Source organism: Schistocerca serialis, chromosome 2 (assembly GCF_023864345.2).
Source record: "Schistocerca serialis cubense isolate TAMUIC-IGC-003099 chromosome 2, iqSchSeri2.2, whole genome shotgun sequence".
In the NCBI taxonomy this organism is placed as follows: Eukaryota; Metazoa; Arthropoda; class Insecta; order Orthoptera; family Acrididae; genus Schistocerca; species Schistocerca serialis.
This window is the reverse complement of record NC_064639.1, coordinates 603,264,577-603,287,020: the sequence shown is the minus strand read 5'-3', so window position 1 is coordinate 603,287,020 and position 22,444 is coordinate 603,264,577. Positions and strand designations below refer to the sequence as shown.

General features: G+C 39.1%; 1 protein-coding gene and 1 non-coding gene across 3 annotated transcripts in view; both read right to left on the bottom strand.

The window, feature by feature from the left end:
• Window positions 1-22,444, bottom strand: part of LOC126457644 (alpha-1,2-mannosyltransferase ALG9) — a 152,547-nt gene that overhangs the window by 67,050 nt on the left and 63,053 nt on the right. For both annotated transcript variants that reach the window (XR_007585496.1, XM_050094118.1), the window contains exons 8-9: window positions 19,715-19,831; window positions 10,826-11,033 (exon numbers count right to left, since the gene is read on the bottom strand). Coding sequence is in view for 1 of the 2 variants with exons in the window: in XM_050094118.1 (XP_049950075.1) it covers window positions 10,826-11,033; window positions 19,715-19,831 (325 nt within the window). In the remaining variant the exon portion in view is untranslated. The remainder of the gene's footprint in view (window positions 1-10,825; window positions 11,034-19,714; window positions 19,832-22,444) is intronic.
• Trnat-ggu (transfer RNA threonine (anticodon GGU)) lies at window positions 45-116 on the bottom strand. Its single transcript has one exon. It is a non-coding gene; the product is annotated as a tRNA-Thr (tRNA).

Sequence of the window (22,444 nt, the reverse complement as noted above, 5' to 3'; positions counted from 1 at the left end):
AGCAATCCATAATGACAGAAGCTGAAGTAATTAATTAAAACTTGTGCCAAGGCTGGGACTTGAACCCAGGTCTCCTGCTTACCAGGCAGATGTGCTATCCACTACACCACCCTGGCATTGTGCCTAACATTTGTTGTTGTTGTTGTTGTGGTTTTCAGCCCTGAGATTGGTTTGATGCAGCTCTCCATGCTAATCTATCCTGTGCAAGCTCCTTCATCTCCCAGTACCTACTGCAACCTACATCCTTCTGAATCTGCTTAGTGTATTCATCTCTTGGTCTCCCTCTACAATTTTTACCCTCCACACCGCCCTCCAATGCTAAATTTGTGATCCCTTGATGCCTCAGGACATGTCCTACCAATCGATCCCTTCTTCTAGTCAAGTTGTGTCACAAACTTCTCTTCTCCCCAATCCTATTCAGTACCTCCTCATTAGTTAAGTGATCTACCCACCTAATCTTCAACATTCTTCTGTAGCACCACATTTCGAAAGCTTCTATTCTCTTCTTGTCCAAACTATTAATTACCCATGTTTCACTTCCATACATGGCTACACTCCATACATATACTTTCAGAAACGGCTTCCTGACACTTAAATCCATACTCGATGTTAACAAATTTCTCTTCTTCAGAAACGCTTTCCTTTCCATTGACAGTCTACATTTTATATCCTCTCTACTTCGACCATCATCAGTTATTTTGCTCCCCAAATAGCAAAACTCCTTTACTGCTTTAAGTGTCTCATTTCCTAATCTAATTCCCTCAGCATCACCCGACTTAATTCGACTACATTCCATTATCCTTGTTTTGCTTTTGTTGATGTTCATCTTATATCCTCCTTTCAAGACACTGTCCATTCCATTCAACTGCTCTTCCAAGTCCTTTGCTGTCTCTGACAGAATTACAGTGTCATCGGCAAACCTCAAAGTTTTTATTTCTTCTCCCTGGATTTTAATACATACTCCAAATTTTTCTTTTGTTTCCTTTACTTTCATTATTAAACCTGCTCCTGCATTACCCCTATTTGATTTTGTATTTATAACCCTGTATTCACCTGACCAGAAGTCTTGTTCCTCCTGCCACCGAACTTCACTAATTCCCACTATATGCCTAACATAGCTGAACATACTATCCTAGTCCAATGCCCTCCCTAACACAAACTTTGATTCATGCCACAGCCCATCTTGATTTTACTGACTTAAATCATCAGTATTGCTGAATAAAATGTAACTCCAGTCCATGATGAATCAAAATACGTTGCCAAACACTGAAGCACTTGCAACCACATTGCCCACCAAAAATAAAATGTGAGAGAAATTAATGCATTTGTAGGAGCAGAACAGTAACCCTTTGTAGCCAGTGTTGGAGAAATCTGCATGGTTATTTGAAGAAAGGCAATATTTATCTGCCATGGACTTGACACAGCACAAAATGCTGACTGAGGATGCATACCTGAAACCTCAGAGGCCTTACCGAATCCCCTCACATGTGTAGCATACGACAGCAGTTAGATGCAGGAATAATTCAGTTTTCCTGTAGCTCGTGGGCATCAGCACTGTCATGGTGTCTAAAAAGAGTAGCAATGGGGAAAAATATTATTGCCTGCACTGATACACAAATGGGAAATCAAGTTAGGACACCTGACACTTATGCATTGCCCTGTGTCAATGAAATGCTCTACCACTTGGGTAACTGCAAGTATTTTACTACGTTAGATATGAGGTCACATTACTATCAGATACCCATAGCCCATCCGAAGAGACCCAACATGATATTTGTCATTCCTTCCAGGCTGTATGAATACCTTAGAACAGTTTCCACACTAAAAACTGCACCTGCTACTTCTTAGTGGTTTAGAGCCTTGCCACTGAACCCTACTATTTATATGTTATACCTTGATGACATCAGTGTCTTGTCTTGGTCAGTCGAGGAACATGTAGAATGGCTATGGAGAATACTGTCATGTTTCACAATGTGGAAACCAGAGCTTAAAACTAAAGGAATGTCACTCATTTGCAATGTGAAGTGCAATGCCTCGACCACATTATAAGTTCCATTACATGCTCTGCAGGTGTTAAACCTGATCTACATCTCTCAAAAGCCATTGGTAACAGACCTACACTGAGGAGGGGACCTTTAATCATTTCTAGGTCTTGCAAATCACTATTACATATTTGTGCAACATCACTTTAATTAAATTATTGAAAAAAGACCTACCTTTCTATTGGACCACTTAATATGACATGGGCAAGCAGCAAATTATAGATGTTTTGACAAAATTTCTTATCTGGACTTGCGAAAAACTGTTCATTTTGTCATGTGATTATATTGTAAGACATGAAACCTATTGGTGATGCTCGATAAAGCAGAAACTAAGAACAGTACTATTGAGAAGGAGCTGCTAGCTATGGTATAAAGTGTACTTTGAGTGCTACCTTTATGACAATCATTTCACGGTAGTCACTCACTAGTACAACTTATAAATTTACTACTATGGCTAATAAATTTAAAAGACCCAAGTAGCTGACTGATACGACATAAGTGTAGTAAACAACTTCAAACTGTCGATGGGCTATTAAAAAAGCCCATGTGTTGCAAGAGGACACTGTGCTTGAAGCTGAACTGGAAGAGGTACAGGAAAAACAGGAGGAATCCTAACAAGTTGCGGCTTGCTGGAATTTGTGTCCAAAGAAAATATTATAAATTGTAAAAGCCCACAATGAAACTAATTGGTTACACCATAAGTGCTTCAGTGATGAATAATCATGAAGTATCATGATAGCTGTCCAAAATGAGAAGCAGATAACAATCACATGAGTGGACACTAAATAATGGTGGAAAAGTTGACAGGATGACACTGAAGGTTATATCTGCAACTGTATTCCTTGTGCACACCACACACAACATACTAAGCCTGAAATTCCACTGCAAATACTACCTGAGACTCCCAGACCATATGAAATAGTAGCTTTAGACATCCTAGAACCATTTTCACAGAGACAGTAACAAAATACATATACATTATCAATCACTGTTTTCTTCTCACATTTCCTATTCTTGGACCCAATTGCTGACATAACAGAAAAAAAATTGTGGCAAAAGCATTCATTATGCATTTGGTTGTATCTTTTGGAAGTCCTAACAAGATACTAACAGATCCTAGGATAAATCTTCATTACTCAATCAAGTTTGTAAACGTTTTAGAATAAAGAACTAGAGGACAATATCTTTTCAACCTAAAGTGAATGGAAGGATTTAACTCACAAACAGAACCATAAATAAAATGCTTTCCTAAGTCAATAAATCCACAATGATTGGGATGGATATTTGCCCTACACTATGTCTGCCTACAACAGTCAAACCCAAGAGTCAACTGAACATACCTCCTACAAGATTGTGTAAGGTCAGAAAATGAGTTCCCCATTCGAGATAGGAAATTTACTGGTAGGTGAAGGCAAAGTATTAGCATGGAGACTTAAAACTACATGGAGGAAAGTGCAACAGAAATTGCTAAGCAAGTAAACAGAAGCAATAAAGGTGTAATTTTGCTAATCTGTTGACAGGGTGACTGGGATCTACTGAGAAATCCTGCATTTAAAAAGGAAAAAAACTATGAAATTCTTCCCATCTTACGAGTCACCATACCATATTTTTCGACTCTTATCACCCACGAATGCTGAGTTACAACAATCCGATTGCACTGTGACCACATATTTCGAAAGGCTATAGCCATACTGCAGTCATCTGCCATCACCATCAGCTGTCAGTACCTACAAACTTACAAGATATTAAATGTCAAAAAAAAGTTTCTGCTTCAGGCATTCCATCAATAAGCTTTGTGCTCTCAGCACTCATATGGACTTTGATCAAGGGATAGAAGCTTTCCTTCAATCCACGTTTTGCTGAAATTATCACACTATTGTGGGCTCTGCAGCAGACAACCCACACCTGACATCAATTACAACTGCAATGGGATCACTGAGATGGACTGTGCATCAGTGGAAATATATCATCTGCTCAGATGAATCATGTTTCTTGTTATGGCAGATAATTGACTGTGTTCAGATATGCCATCATCCAGGCGAATGACTGCTCGAAACATGGTGCACGACACACACAGGCTGGTGGGGCCAGTATTATGCTATTGGGGACATTCACCTGGGCTTCTGTGGGATCTTTCGTAGCAATCAAAGGTGCCATGGCAGCTGTGGACTACTTCGATATTATTGTGGACTATCTGGATCACTTCATGGTCATTGTCTTCACCGATGGCAGTGGCATCTTCCAACAGGATAACTGTTGATGTCAAAATATTAGAATCATGCTAAGGTGGTTTGAGGAGCATGACAGAAAACTCATGTTGATGTCATGATCAACAAATTCACCTTATCTGACCCCAATGGTACCCATCTGGGATGTTATTGGGCACCAAGTTCTGGCACAGTTACATGAAATGTGTGGCCTATGTATAGATATCTAGTGACACATATCTCCAGAAATCCACCAAGAACTCATCAAATCCATGTCATGAAGAATAACTGCTGAATTAAGTTCTGAAGTCCAACCAACACGCTATTAAGCAGTGGTCACAATGTTTTAGCTTACCACTGTAAATGGAGAAAAAGGATAGCTATGGTGAGCAACATTGTCATAATTTTGTAGAGGCCTGGTCTGAGACCCCTACTGTTGCTGGGATAAAAGGGTGTGGAGTGCAGTGGATCAGGCCAGTCAGTATGCTGGGTGCCAATGATACAACATTAGCAGAAAAAGAACTTTTTACATTAAAGTTTACAATCAGTTCTTCTCTGTTGCAGTGCTCAGGACAGCAGCAGTGCATGCACTGTCTCAGAACGTGCTGCTGATGTCTCACTGATTCGGAGGATATCACCCGGCAGGCTGTGCTGACAACCAGCGTAGCTTGTACAGCAGGCATTGGTATCCAGGACAGTGACCACATTATTACCAGAGCACTCTCATAGACTTTGAATCGGTCTGCTGGGGTAACCTCTCAGCAGCTCTGCACAGTATGGAGATGGACAACAGCATAGTCTGATGGCATGCCAAACACCATGAGTTTGTCTCAGGAACCAGGACGTAGAAATCTCCAAGTCTTCTCATCAGTTGACAGTGCACAGCAAATGAGTTCAGCAGACCACATGGGTAGCAGTCTCGAAGGCGGAAGTCATCTTGGCAATTGGTAGCAGCAAATCAGAGTGTTGGCCTCACAGATGGTCTCCTACGACGTAAAGATGTCAAGGCTCAGAAGCCTGAGTATTTATTATTGCTCATCGAAGGGAATGACGTTATGCCTAGCCAGTGATGACTGATTATGGCCTACTTTTCCAGGCTCATCAGTAGTCTTCACCACCCCTCTATCTCGCAAGAATGGTTTTCAGGACTTCAGTTTGTTGCCTTTCCACCAGATCAGCAGGCCGATTGGTGTTCTTGTGAAACTTTTATTCTCTGTTGGAAAATCATGCTGCACTGTTAGAAAAAAACATTGTCTTCTCCTCATTCAGGACATGTTGCTAAGTTATACTTCTGGCTTCTCACTCGCACGAGGTGAGGCAATATCTTACAGGTTTGTTCTGCTGTTCACATTGTTTGCTTTCTACCGTTTTGTCATTTTTACTGTGACACAGGGCACTGGACTGTTTTGCTTTGACTTGGTGCTGATTGGAGAGGACTTTGAGAAAATTTTACATCTGGACATAACACATTTCTGCTGTGTGACAATTTTCAAAATACATATGGGGTGAAACCCAGCATAAAATAAATATTTAACTTTGTAAATATTTAACTTTGCATGTGATTTATATATCACTGCTCAATCTACTTCTGAGCACAATAGCAATATTGTGATGATTACTGAATAAACAGGGATGTCTGATTAATGTAGGGTAGATTCTTTGCTAGTGTGAGTAAGGGACCTATTCCCTTCTTATCTGTATTTCTACAATCAAAAATAAAAGCACAGCATTAGTTGTCTCAACCACTCACACTAACAAGGTAATCTGGATGCACATTGCACAAATTTTGCAGAGGAAAGATGTCAGTTTGTGCAAAGGAGGAAATACTTTCAACTATATCACTGTTCAACATCTCCAGGTCTCACAGTCAATAGTGACATACAGTTATTTCTCTACTATAAATAATAAATTGATGAATACAGATAAGACTGATTCTTAAATAAATGATATTTTCTTTGAAAGAATAAATATTCTCAAAACATTGAACTGGCTGCGGCATCAGAGCTTAGTATGAAAAAACTTTGAATTCTTTCATAATTTTTTCAAAACCAAACATCGTATACCAAATTATTTACTACTAAAAAGTTTTATTGAAAAGGGAAATCATTTTGCAACTGGTGTTACTGTACAAAACCTACTGAAGTGCAGTAGCTACCAGAAATCTGTTTGCCTATATGCTTCATAGATGTCACTACTGTGGGCTTAGATGTATTCTTCATTTACGTAAAAACCGTAATCTGATGAAAACAGATTAAGTAAAATACATGTAGCAGACTTTTAAATTTTGATAACTATTATAGAAACCCATTGTGATAAAATAAAAGATGAGTACAGTTAACCATATAAAGCTATTAAAAGAAATTATATAAAGATAATACAGAGGGGTTCAAAAAATTGTATCCACTGTTTAAAAGTCCATAACTTGCAAACTAACTGACAGAGTTGTCTCATTTTTGGTGAAAGTGTAGCTTACAGTCCTACTCAAAGATATCACTGTAGGTGTATGAAATGGTCACCATTAACATCCACACACAAACGATGCCGCTGAACTGCAGCACGAACTACTGACTGCAACCTGTTCAGTTGGATATTTGCACATGAATGTACAATGGATTCTTGAATTTCATCCAATTTGCATGGCTTTTATCGATAAATGACGTCCTTTAGTGTTCCCCATAGGTAAAAGTCCAGAGGCGTTAGGTCTGGGAAATGTGGTGGATACTCCACAGCACCTCTATCCATCTTCCTGGTAGATTTTCGTTGAGATACGTTGTAACACGATTTTGGTAGTGGGCTGGGGCACCATCTTGTTGAAAGTAAATTCTTCCATCTCCATACAAGTCTCGGATTGCATGTAAAATGGATGTTTGAAGCTTCTGAAGGTACATCTCACTGGTAACTGTGCCGTCAAAGAAGAATGGCCCGATCAAGCCCCAATAACACAACCCACACCACACATTTATTCCTGGCAAATTCACAGCTTTGTCTACATGGATGTCTGGATTTTCGGCAGCCCAGTAGGTGCAATTGTGGCGATTTACTGTACCACTGAGTCTGAACTGTGCCTCATCAGACCACACAATCATCTCTGCAAACTCTTCATCGTTGTGCACCATCTTAGTAAACCAGTTGCAGTACTCCATTCTACGATCAGGGTCATCCTCGTTCATTGCGTGTAGTGATTGTGGGATGCAGCACTTCCACTTTGCTGTCTTCAAAATTCACCGAACACTTGAAAATGGCTCTGAGCACCATGGGACGTAACAGCTGTGGTCATCAGTCCCCTAGAACTTAGAACTACTTAAACCTAACTAACCTAAGGACATAACACACATCCATGCCCGAGGCAGGATTCGAACCTGCGACCGTAGCAGTCGCACGGTTCCAGACTGCGCGCCTAGAACTGCGAGACCACCGCGGCCGGCACCGAACACTTGAGCGACTCACTCCAGTTTCATGGGCTCACGGTTTCACAGACCTCTGTGGTGAGCGAGTGAACTGCTGTAACACACGATGGGAGTTAGCTGGACTTGATACTGTTACAGGTCGTTCAGATCATTGTTTGTGTACATCTTTAACACAGCCTTCGGCTTCAAATTTGTCTTGAATGTGACGAATCATTAAACGTGTCAGTGGCTCTGTTTGATACTCATTTCACCATTGCTGTTGAACCTCATTAATGTTTTCATACTTAAAATACCACTTCAAAACTGACTTCCTTTCATTGACTGTAAGCCTTGCGCCAGCCACATTTACTCGAGTTACTAGGTGCAACTAAGAACAAAACACTGACTATCTGGTGACTGTCATCTGCCAAAACAAAACAACGCAATACAACGCTTGTGTGGTGATTGTCGGAACTACAAACTATTACACTACCACTACACTTTGTCAATTAGTTTGCCAGTTATGGAATTTTAAACAGTGGATAACATTTTGTGGACCCCTCTGTATAAACATTGTATAAACGTTTTCTGTGGGTGACATATCACGATGTTGAAAAGCCCTCTATGGTTAAGTTTTTACGATCGCTGTACACCTATGTAACATCTTGGCAGCCGAACCAATACAGTGCACTGATCACTGATCTGTCTTTTCTTCAGTCATTTAGTCATATCGACATTTTTTCTTTCATAGGTAATTTATAGGTTGCTATAGACAGTGTATTACATATATTTTTCTTTTAATAATTTTATACGGTTAACTGTATTCGTCTTTTATTTTATAACAATTGGTTTCTATAATAGTTATCAAAATTTAGAAGTCTGGTACAAATATTTTACCTAATGTGTTTTTTATCAGATTATGGTTCTTATGTAAATGAAGAATACATCTAAGCCCACAATAGTGACATCTATGAAGCATATAGGAAAACAGATTTCTGATATCTACTGCACTTTAGCAGGTTTTGTACAGTAATGCCAGTTGCAAAATGACCGTGTGGATGATGCGGCCTATTTTACATCCTATTTTAGTTCTAAGTGACGATGCTTTGTTGAGTGTATTTATATGTTTTGATGATGCCATTATGTCTTCTGGTAAACCTTCCGGGATGTAAGGTCATGGTCCATGAAACTCTTCAGCTCCTAACGTTTCGTCCAGAGCTGCGCTGGACATCTTCAGAGGGGTGTTTCTCCTCCGGTGAGTCTGGCCGACTGACGGGTCGGACGTCTGAGAGCGACTTATATATCGTAGAAAGTGGGCATGACCAGAGTTACATGTGATATGCAGAGATAATCTTTGTCAGAGATAAAACTTAACTATTGATCGTAATCTCGTCACGGATAAAACTGTCTAGCAATTCTGTAGTGCTGCTGTCCAAATATCACTAAGTTTCATGGTCATAAAGAAAGTAACGGATCAGATTGGAAAGATTTTAAGTAAACATGATATTAGACCTGTTTTTAGACCAACGAAGAAAATTTGTCATGTTCTCCGGTCTGTAAAAGATAAACGCGCTCCTCTATCAGCCAGTAGCGTATATAAAATTCCGTGTACATGTGGTAAAGTTTATATTGGAACAACAAAAAGAAGCGTAAATATGCGATTAAAAGAACACAGAAGTCTTTGCCGATTAGGAAAAACAGATAAATCGGCTGTAGCAGAACACGCTTTTCAGTCAGGAAATCATCAAGTGAAGTTTTCCGAAACAAAAATTTTATCTACGACGACGAACTATTACCCACGGCTTTGTAGAGAAGCAATTGAAATATATAAACATAGAGATAATTTTAATCGGAAAGAAGATACCATGAAACTTAGTGATATTTGGACAGTAGCACTACAGAATTGCTAGACAGTTTTACCCGTGACGAGATTACGATTGATAGTTAAGTTTTATCTCTGACAAAGATTATTTCTGCATATCACGTGTAACTCTGGTCACGCCCACTTTCTACGATATATAAGTCGCTCTCAGACGTCCGACCCGTCAGTCGGCAAGACTCACCGGAGGAGAAACACCCCTCTGAAGATGTCCAGCGCAGCTCTGGACGAAACGTTAGGAGCTGAAGAGTTTCATGGACCACAACCTTACATCCCGGAAGGTTTACCAGAAGATATGTCATCCGGTCGTGAAAGCCTTCATACTATGATGCCATTATGGCTTCATCACATTAGGCCATGGTGTGGAACAGGTACGCTTTACCTTGTTTTATCTGTACGTTTCCCAGTTTGTATGAGAGTATATTGTGATATGAAATGCTATATTGTTTTGAAAGATAGCCTGCCCACTCAGTGTATATTATTTTTTTATATTGTAGATCTGAAGATGGTCATTACTGACTGAAACTGGTCATCATCGAAGGAATTTATATTGTGATCAAAGACTGGAATAAAAAAAAACATTTGAAGGTAGTATATGTCTGTCTGAATGTTTAATAGGGTATCATTCAAAATCTGAAGTAAATCAGTCAAGAACTTTTTGATATTTTTACTAACAACATTATACATATACCCAAAGCTTTATTAGAGTAGTGTGTAAAAATCTGAATAAACCAGTCAAGTACTTTTTGAGATTTTTGTTAACAATGTTTCACCCTTATGTATTCCATATATATTTATATATTAACATATATTAAAAATATATAGCCTATACCATTCATATGTTGTTTAGAAATTTTAAGTACATAGGTCAAGAACGAAGTGAGATTTTTGTAACAACTTTTCCCCTTTATATATTACATATTTATTTATATATTACAAGTGAAGAACTTTTGGAGATTTTCAGCAAACTAACATTTACATTTTTATTTACACAGATGAAAGGTGACCATGTTCTCTCTATTACACCATCCACAGTGTTCTTTCCCATACTTTCTACAATTTGATGAAATAGTATCGGCATAACAGCAAAACACTTCTGCTATTGAGTAATTAGGTAGATTTTTCTTCAACTTCATTTTCAGTCCATTGCTCTATGTTTAGTAGTGCTCAAGAAGTGTTCTAACATGGAAGAACAACTATTTAACCAAACAAAGTGAAAGTCTACAGAAATAAAAACTATGTACAAACTAAACAGTTAGTACTGTAAAGGAGTATGTAAATGAGTTACTGTATTACTACCTATGGACATACCATTGTATAGTGCAAATATCCTTGAAATCCCAAACAGTGAGGAAACAGCTATTGCTGCCACCATTATTGGCACTGTGTGATTCAGATAATGTGATGCCTTTTCTCCATCTTCCACAAAGAACCGAAACCAAAGTTTCTGCAGTGCATCAACAGTTATTGCTCCATTAAGGCAAATAAGTGGATAAACAGGGAACAAAAATCGTTCCTCCTGAAAAAAAAAATGTATTTTGTAAGGGATATGTCACTATCATTATCAGTTCTATAAGTAAATTATCATAACTACTTCTGTCTATTAGAAAATGTCTTCCTTAATTGATAGTAGTTGTAAAATAATATTAAGGTCAGTCACGAGAAAATACTACTGCACAGTAACTTTTCATAACTATGGCCACTATGGGAAAGAGTCTGGCCAGTTGGATGCATAACAGGGAAGTTTTCCATCATAGTTAACACTACGGTCAATATCATTTAATCATGTCAACATCCAAACATCAGCCTCCAAATGTTTTCATTACATATCCTCTTTCTGATAGAACCTACAACTTCTTTGAGGGACACTGCTTTAAAACTACTCAAATATTACAAACACGTAAGTTTATTATCAAAACAAAAATCAGGAAAAATCAAACAATGGAAAATCCAGGTTGAAATATCAGCAGTATTATGAAAAGGATAGACTGCTACTCACTGTAAAGATGACACGTTGATTTGCAGATACGAACAATGAAAAGACAATTACACACTGAGCCTTTGGCCAGAGGCTTCTTCAGAAAAGAAAACATACACACACTTTCACATAAGCATGCACATCATACACATATGACTGCTCTCTCTGGATAGAATGCAAAGGTGTCATGTCACATGAAAGCAACAATCTGTGTGTGGAAGAGGGAGGAATAGAAGGGTATAAGTGAGGGGAGAAATGTCAGTGCTGCCTAACAGCATGTGCAGGGACCAGATGGTGGCCAGACAAGGCTGCCTGGTGCAGTGTCGGGAGACTGTGATCAAGAGATTGGGGGCAGGGGAGGGGAGGGGGAGGGTGGCAGGAAGCAACACAGCCTGCAATGCTTTAACAAGTGCATTGTGTGGTTTTTTTTTTTAACACCTCTTGTATGATGGATTAGTGTCATCGAATCATTCTCAAGCGTACCTAGTGGTTCCACCATGTATACCAGAGCAAAAATTGCGGTCGCGCTACGCTCCAAAGGTGTCAGATGACATTCGGTGGAATTGCAGCCTCACAATATCGTTAGAGGAGGGGTCAACAGTGCCAACACGTTGCTGATGAAGCGCAGCCGAGCTCGAGGGTGATGTCACAGTGCGCCACACACAGCATTTCAGTAAATAATAATCTCACTTGTCTTCATAATAATTCACAGATGTGTGTAGTTTTCAATCCACTCCAGTTTCATATCGATCAAAAATCATCCGCATAGTACTTTTTTGGTTATTATGTGACATTCCCCCAGAATCACCCTGTATAATAGAGGGTCCCTATTATCAAAACTATTCCACTAGGTACTTACGTATCTAGTGCATGATCAATTATTCTTCAGTCAATGTTCTTTTTCATGCTCTTGTCACTGACATATGACAGTACTATCTCTATTTGGTTTGCTGAATATATAGATATAATTTACCCCAAAAATGTCAATGCTATCAATTTTAAGTTTTTTAAGAAAATTTCTGCTCCTACTGTTATGTAAGCTCAACTCATTTCAATTGCTTTTTATACTTTGATAATAATGTGAAGCCCTTTGTACTTTGATAATGATGTGAAACCTGAGTTTCTCTTGGCATATAAAATGTTCAAACAACACACGGGAATGCAGCCAGGTAAAGTCTTCATCAACCACCGATATTTTGACAGGTACACACCCCCATCATTTTCAAGCCACAAATGCAATAAGAGAATGCTTTGCAAGTACATTTAAAACCTTGGTATATGGTGCATATGTGGAAAGAGAACACACACTCTCACACACAGTGTAAACAACTAGCACCACCACACAACCAATGAAGAACCAATGTCAGAGGTTAATGATAGTTAATATTAATTCCAACAGGTGAGCACAAGGAGGGAGCTGGATTCCATGCAGAATTTTAGCAACAACTTCACTTGTTAATTTAATCTCAACTGCTTCCTTAATAACACTATTTCAATAGTTGGAAGTGCATGCCAGAATCTCTGTGATGTTATATTCCACAGGATGACTGGTGCCAAGGCAACAACAATAGCAGATCTGCACTGCTGTTGTGAAGCATGGTAGATACTTATGCTCAGTACACTGGTCCTCCATGGCCCTGATGGTCTGGCCAATGTATGGCATGCCACAACTGCTAGGAATTCGGGCTGTTGGAAATGCTTCCTGCATAAGACAAAAAGAACACAGACATTGGTTCCACTTTGTCACAGAAGGTTGAAAATGCAACGTGAGTCTAAGCTCTCTTTCACTATAACTGTTCAGGTGAAAAGTGATCTCAGAGTGGGCTAACTCAGCTGGCAAACTTTCAGGGTCTGAGATGACATGGGCCCCATGGCCTGAGCCGGATGGTGACAACTATCAACCTGAAGATACAAATCAGTGTGCATTGGTTTCCTATACACAGCATGTCCCAATGTTCTGTAGATCTTCCTCCTAACCAACACATCAAAGCAGCCATCAATTCCCACTTTCATTGCAAAGAGAATATTCATGTGGATAGAGTTCAGATGTTCTAAAATGTCATTTACATGAGGCCAAAGAACAAAAGTATCATCTATATATATATGAAAAAGCACACAAATTTCAACAACAGACTCCATGGCACATTCCTTGAAATCTTCCACAGACAGATTGGCAATAACATTTTACAAAGCGCTCCCCAATGCAATTCCAGTTCTCTGTTCAAAGAACTGGTAATTGAATAAAAATTAATTTGATGTCAATACACACCAAAATAGGTTGATTAATTTAACACAAACCCATCCTGAACTAAGTATAATGAATGTGACAATGAAATGTTACTGGAGAGAGAGAGAGAGAGAGAGAGAGAGAGAGAGAGAGAGACCATGTGGTACAATTATTAGTTTACGCCCACTCTTGATGCTGACTCTTGCTCAAAAATCTCACATGCAGCTTCAATTTATATCTTGGTGAATTTATGTTTCTTGTCTACTGTGGTAAATACACCACCTCCATTTCCCACTACCCTATCCTTTCAATATATACTTGGATTTACTCCATAAAAGTCACTGTTTTCAATTTTTAGCTTTAGCCAACTTGCTGTTTCTAGTTTTATGTGACTTACACTGCTTATTAAGAGTGCTTCAAACTCTGGCACATTGTTGTGAATGCTTTGGCACTTGGTCTCCACAACTTTAATACTCTCACCTGTGCAGGCACTTCTTTGGAATTTAAACTAATACTACATTGGTTCGTACAGGTATCATTATATGGACTGGCCTTGTGTGCATCCCAAACACAGTTAGTACCAAGGTAGCAACCTTTGATGTGTGGTGCACATCTGATCCATTTAGGACGAATCCACACTTTTCAATCTTGTTGAGAACAGAAAGGCCTCTTAGATCATCTGGAGAGTATCATTCCACATCTCACCTTGACAGATTATCAGTCACCTTTAACTGAAATCTTCCTAATAATGTCCCGTTCAATAAAAGATTTTTATAATTCAGCAACATGTGCTCTGGACTCTCTGAAAGGCTGCAAGGTTTTTTAGTATTTGGTCAACTTTTGAACCTACACAGAGATGCCCATCTGTCCTTGACTGCAGAGCAGCCCTCTTTTCTCCAAAATCAAATGAGAATTCTTTGTAATCATCCAGAAAAGTCTGAGTGGATGCAGCAGCAACTTAGTGAATAATGTTCATACTGCAATCCACCTATTCCTGGACACTTTCTTTAATGAGTGAATATTGAGGGACTGATGGCACTGAACAACCCTGCAACACTGCTGAAGAGCATTTTTCTATCAATTTTTAGAGGACACAACACAGATCCTCTAACAGGAGACTTTCAGCCATTCAGTTCCATGGGCATGTTGTAGTGGAGCCCGATTCTACATGATGAGCATTAAAATCTCCGCAGAGAAGAAATGGGGGATGAAGGGGATATAGCTGTGTGGAAAGATTGAGAGAGCCTTGTGATGTGGAATGCCATTGGGGGGTGGGGGGAGGGGAGGAGGAGGAGATCAGGGGGGAGGGTAGTGGCGAGAGGGTGGAGGAGAGGGGAGAGGAGGAGTAGGTCAAGGGGAGAGGGTAGTTGGGAGAGGGTGGAGGAGGTGGGAGGGGGTGAAGGGAGGGGAGAGGTGAGGAGGGGAGGGGAGGGGAGGGGAGGGGAGGGGAGGGGAGGGGAGAGAGGGGGGAGGATGAAATTCAAATTTTATTATTTATGGTATGGTATCAGTGTGTGCAGTCTGTAACCCTTTGATGTCTGATGTTAGTAGATTCATTTAGTACATTTCTATCAGTTGCACTTCTTGATGTTTGCTGAGATGGTCCTGCCAGTCAGTTCAACCTAACCATGTTGCAGCATTCTTAATAGAACTTCATCTCCTTGTGTGCTGACGAGTGCTGGAAAAGGATGTTAATTGTCTTCCAGGTTACCCAAATGGCATGAACACCTGAACTTTAAACCTTCTATGTTGTTACTTTCTCTTACAAAACATTGTATCTCATAATGTTGTATATAATGTGGGTTGGCAGACCCTTTTGAAAAACCGATTGGCACTTAGACGAGACCAAGACAAGGTTTCCTCTACACAAGCCAGTTCAACAGCCATTTGTCATGGCATCCACTGAATAATATCTAGCACAGTGGGATGTCCCAAAAGCTACTAATAAACATCACAAACATCTTTCACAGTCACAGAAGCCTGAAAGAGGGACATGTAATATCATAAAAATGTCATCTCACACTTCAAGAGGTCAGGTAAAGTGAGCATATCATAAATTTATTCAACATGTGCACTATTGTAGTAACTGTATCATAAAGATTAGTTGCAAAATTGGACCTTTTGCAGGTGAATCAGTTATCGATAATGAAATAATGTAAAAAAAAGGGTGAAAAATAATGTGTTGATTTTGGTAAGTTTTCGAAGTGGAGCAAAGATTACTTACGTTAAAATGCTAAGAAAAGGAAATTAAGCCTTCCACAAAACAAAAAACAAAAAAGTTGTATACTGTGACTACAATATCAATAGTCACAACTGGAGTCAGTCAACTTGTACAAATATTTTGATGCAACAATCTGTAGGGATATGAAATGGAATAACAACATAGATAAAACAGGTGGCAGAATTCAGTACATTGCTAGAATACTAATGAAATAAAGGATAGCATTGAAATTTCCAGTTTTAATATAATTGCTTGTGTGCTTCTGGGTGTGAAAATATCCAACACAACTGCAGTTTCATCGTGCAACGACTCACGCTTCCTGGATGCACAGAAGTCATTACAAAAATTTACCAGAGGGGCAGCTCAGTTATGGATGCTCATCGTTTGTTCACCAGGGAATTGGGTCGCATTCACCATTTCTTTACTTGAGGTATACCGTTCACTGTGGCTAGGTTCATGTGGGATTTCATTCTACTTAACCAGATACCATCAACAAGAAATGTTAACTGCTAAGTGAGGGTGAGGACAATATCACAGCAGTAGCAGTCAGTACTGAGAAAGAGCCAAACGTAATCTCAGTGGCTGCTGGTATCAGAGACATCAATTTGGCAAATCTTGAGAAAGGATTTGGGCCTACATCCATACAAAGCTGTACTGACTCAAGAGTGAAGCCAAATGATGACAGACTGCATCGTGAGGTCATTGATTGGGCCATACAGCAGATGGAAGCTGATTCCAATTTCAGTGGAAAAATCATCTTCTCAGTCGAGGCACATTTTTGTGTTAGTGGCTCCATCAATATGCAAAACTGTCAGTATAGAAGTCAGAAGAACCTACAAGTGATCCACGAGATGCCACTCCATTCAGAAAAACACACTGTGTGGTGCGGTTTATGGCACGGCAGTGTCAGTAGAGCTTATTTCTTTCGAGATGATGATGGAAGAACCATTACTGTCAATAGCAACCCCTACAGATCCATGTTACGGGAATTTCTGTGGCCAGAACTTGAGACCATCGATATTAAAACATGTGCTTCCAGCAATGTGGCACTACATGCCACACAGCTGGTTTTACGCTTGATTTTCCGAGGGAGAATTATGGTGACCAGATCATTTCAAGACATGGATCTGTGAACTGACTGCCATGGTCATGTGATTTCACATCCATGGATTTCTTTCTTTCAGAATAATAAAAATCCCAGATCTGTGCTGATAAGTCACAAACCCTGGAATACTTGGAGGTGAACACCTGTCATGCTATCAAGATGTAATGCCACTACTACAATATTTTAGAGCCTATGTTATTCCAAATTACAAAGCAATGTACCTTCGGACATGCATGTGTGTCTGAAGAAACAGCACTGCGGCAACTACAGCTATTATGAAATACATGAAATGTATTCACATTTGCAAATACTGACAACCATCAGCTGTATAATGGAATGACGACTATGAAAATTTGTGCCGGACTGGGACTCGAACCCAGATTTTCCACTTATTGTGAGTGTTTCCTGTACCATTTGGCTAGCTGAGCATGACTCATGACCAGAACAAAACTTCCATATGTCATCGACAATGTGTCTACAACCTGTTCTCATACATCCATTACACACATTCCCATAAAGGAGGGACTTTTACTTGAAAGTTGCTTGCCCAGTGTCAGCAGATAAGAATGATATTGCAGTGTCTCTACTATTCCGAATTACAATGCACTGTTCCTTCAGATATACATGCACGTTCAAAGGAACAGGCACTGTGGTGACTACAACCATCATGAAATACATCACATGTATTCGCAATTACGAATATGGACAACAATCATCTGTATAATGGAATGACGACTGAAAATCTGTGCCAGACTGGGACTCTCACTCTTAATGAAAGACCCTTTACAATAAGTCTACAAAGGAGACTGCTAATAGAACACTTGTGCAGCTCATCCTTGAGTGTGTTGAACCCATACCCAATAGGCTAACAGGGGATACTGAATATATACAGAGAAGGGAAGCAGATACATCACAGGTCTGTTTGACTCATGAGAAAATGTCACAAAGCTGCTAGAGAAATTGAACTGGTACACATATTAATGTGCATACAGTCACACACAGTCTTGCCTCAGCAGCCAGAGACTGAAGTAATTGAGACGTCAACATATCGCAAGGATAGTACCTTCTGAAATGCAAGTAGCTGGGTGAATATTGTGCAGTCAGAGAGAAACATAGTATACTTAATTTCATGAAAGGGGATGTATCTTGGCATAATAGTGTGATGTCAGTCGAAATCAGTAAATTGCAATAGCCGTAGAGGTGAGATATATAATCAAGAGGATAAAAGGGAAGTTGAAGGAAACAGTCACCCTTAAAAGAACATTAATTCACCTGTGTTGCTCAAAAAGGGCAAAGCTGATGTCCTTAATCTTTTAAGTGCACCAAAAGACATCCACTATTATGAATGCCAAAATTACAGCTGCACTACTCTTAACATGTAAAAGCGAGGCAACATGTGGGAAATGTGAACAGACTGTTCGTGGATCAGGGATTGCACACTTGTTACTGCTTGTTACATGAACTGCTCAGGCAAGAACACTGCATGGGCGTGCAAGTTCCACAGCAAAAGATATGAATAATACCAACAAAGGAAAAAAAAAAAACCCTCCAAAGAAGGTAAACAGTGATGCACAAAGAACAGGCTTTTAGCACAGGGAAGACACCTTTGCTTCTTTATACTGGAAACTTTAAAATAGACTGACACATTTATGATAATAGCAAGAGGTTGCAATTATGATCAACTAACACACAAATAACTGACTAACTAAATAGCATGCAGTGTCCACAGAAATTATGGTCTGTGTAGGTTATAGTTGTCTACATTTACATTTATACTTTGCCACCCAGAACAGAGGGGAATTCTCATTGTACCAGTCATTAGGCCTTTTTTCAAAATTTTTTTTCATTCTTTCACATATCAAGTGCAGAAAAGGAGGTTGTAATATATTCATTTCTAAAGTAGGCTTTCACAGGATAGTTTGCATGCATTTTCAAGTGTCTGCCAGATCAGTTTGTTCAGCATCTCTGTGACATTCTCTCATGACTCAAACAAACCTGTGATGTTTGTGCTGCCCTTCTCTGTTTACATTCAATATTACAATAAAAGGATAGTTGTTACTCACCACATAGTAGAAATGCTGAGTCGCAGATAGGCACAACAAAAGTGAGCTGTGTTTTTTGTGTTTGTGTTTTGTGTGTGTGTGTGTGTGTGTGTGTGTGTGTGTGTGTGTGTGTGATTTCTGTTGTGCCTGTCTGTGACTCAGCATTTCTGATCTCTACCTATTTTTCCTGTGTGCTATGAGTCACAATCTTTACAACAGATCTTATGAAGTATATTATTGCTCACTGAAAACTGCATGTCTGTATTGAAAGTCTTGTCTTCTGACACTGTGGTAAGGAGGGTGACTGAAAATTTCATTTTCTTAAAAATATTGCCCCTTTTGTTGAACAACTAACCAACCAACAGATGGTATTAAGTATCCTTTTTGTAATCATATGGGACACCTTTAGTAGGGACACTAGTGCATTAGCTCGTTTTTTTAGCCTCTTCTCAGAAATACTGTCAATAAGTGTGATCTAAGAAAAAGCTAAACAGTCAAGCACAGTTTGCACTCATTGTTCAAAATCATCCAGAATATGTTTGTAATTCAATATCACTGTAATTTGTCATCTGTACTTTTGTATCCCATAATAATAATAATAATAATAATAATAATAATAATACAAACCTTGTGAGGTTGTGCAAAGAACACAACCATCCATAAGAACATGGGCATAAGAGACAACCAGAAAGGCAAGCAACCTGGATTTCGTGGCTTTGATGGAACAAGCCAAGACACCAAAAGCTGAAAGCAAGAGAAGAAACATATTTGTTATTTTTATCATCTCCTTATATTACTAAAAATTTCCATAATTTTTCCACTCATAGGATTTCTATATTTGTGGATGCAAAAAGATTTGAGAGAAGGTCTTCACATTTAAGGTTCTTTTTTAAGAACAAAAACATACAAAAATATGTATCACTGGTTAAATTCATAGTCATATCATATAGTGTTCATCGATATTCACAGGGGCATGTGAAAACCACTCTGCTTCTCTAGAGGGTTGCCTAAAACTAAATTGCATCAGCAGCTTGTTTGTAAAACCTGAAATGTTGTTTTGTTTTATAAAAAAAGTTTGAAAATCCTCCTTCCAATGAAATTTTACTGAGGAAAAGATACATAGCTTCTTCTAACTCAAGATTTTGGTTAGTATTTTATATACATAGTAATTCATGAATGCAAGACACTGCTCAAATTACTTATTTGATTAAGTAACATCAATCATACTTCTTGGAAAAGATGTGTCTCTGGCTTTAGTAACAGGTTCTAGCATATACCAAAGTATATTCGACAAATTCCTCTTTTTAACAGGTAGGTAAACACATAGCAAATAAAGGTATGTGAGACATAGTTTTTACTCTTTTATTTATTCATAACTGGATCCCCCCCAGGGGACACCACATTATTGAAGGCACCTTCAGTGCTGCATGGCAGGGTTTCTGTGCATTGATGAAGTTGAGGCCTCTGCTAGCAGTAGCATAGCTTCTGGTAAGGCCACCTATGCTGGAGTGGTCTTGACAGAGTAGTGAGACAAAGTGTGTCCCACAACGTAAGGCAGGGAGAGTTCTAGAGTTGCAGTGAAGCCAGTTTCCCTAACGGCACAAACCTGATACAAATCCTGGTCTTCCAGGTAGGGCATTTGGCATGGGGCCGATAAACCCATACTCCAAAAAAAGACAATTGCAGAAACAACAAACATCTTGGGTACTAGATGGAAAATACATATCATCACCCCAGCAATGGAAATAGGTAACTGGTGTGACAATAACAACATGGATTGTGAGGATGATGCTTCACCCTAGAAAAACAGAACAAACAGCCAATGAAATTTTAAAATTTAAGAGTGATATTGTAGAACTACAGAAAATAATATGGCAAGAAAATGGGCAGGTTGATGAACTCATATACTAAACAGTATGAAGTGGGCCAGAGAAAATAACGGGCCAATTTGGAACAGGGTTTGTAATAGGCAGGAATGCCAGGAAAAGCCTATTAGGATTTGAATCAATAAATGGAGGAATGTGCAAACTTAGAATAAGAGGGAAATTCAGGATCATATCAACAATAAATGAACATGCACCAATGGAGGATAAGAATGATATAATAAAGTACCAGTTCTATGTACGTGTGGAAGAAGTATGCTGCGCAGAACCTAAGTATGATTTGATATTAGCAGTAGATTTTAATACAAAAGTAATGAGGAATGAGCATCAAGATGGAGTTTCTAGCAAGCATTCATTGTAAAAAAAAAACAACAACAATGGAGCCTTACTGTGCAAATTCACAACATGAAATAATATGATAATTAAGAGCACCTGTTTCCCACACAAGAAGATTTGTCTGCATACAGGGAAGTCTGCAGTTAATGGGATAGTCAACCAGATTGACCATATTTTAATGAATGCCCACCATTCCACCTCAATTACAGATGCACGGAGTTCCCGAGGACCAAACTGTGACTCGGATCACTTTGTGACAAAATCAGTCTTAAGAGATAAACTATCATTAGTAAATACCAATAGGTCAGAAATAAGGATGGACCAGAATATAGGTAAACTCAAAATTCCTGATGAAATAAAAAAATACCAACTAACACTAAGTAGGAAATTGAGTAGTAAAGGGCCACCAGCAGGAGTAGGCAAAAGATGGAGCAGGATTTAACAAGCCATTAACAATTTTTGTAGAAAAAAGAACAGGTGTGAGAAGAAGCAGAAGAATCCAGGAATGGTTTGACGAAGACTGCAGGTTAGCAATAGAGGAAATGAGTAGGGCAGGAATGAGATTGTCAGAAAGAGAAGGCAGAAATAATGTGGAACAATACAGAAAATTAAGGAAGAGTGCTAACAGACTGTGCAAGAGAAAGAAAAGAAAGCACACTAAGAAGAAATTTCAAGAACTAGAAGAGGTAAAAGAATGGAATGAAATGAGAAAATTCTATCATGTTGTAAGCAAAATAAGGAGTAGATTCCAGCCACAAACAAAAGTATGCTCAAGTAAAGATGGGAGGACGATAAGGGAGGAAGAACAGATAGTGAGAGATGTGCAGAATATTTCAAACACCCATAATACCACCCTGGAAGAAGGAGAGGGCCTAACAGGAAAAAAGAGCGGAGATGAAGTAGGCAATGATGGAGGAAAGCCAAGGCTGCAAGAGGTATCTATGGCTGTCCACAACATGAGAAACAATCAAGCCCCCAATTAAGACAGCACAATGTCTGAATTAACAGGATGTGGGGGCAGTGCTGTAATAAAGGAACTGCACACACGGATATCATATATATGGTCAACTGAAACCATGCCAGATAATTGGAGAACTGGAATAACAATTCCCATTTATAACAAAGGAGACAGACCAAC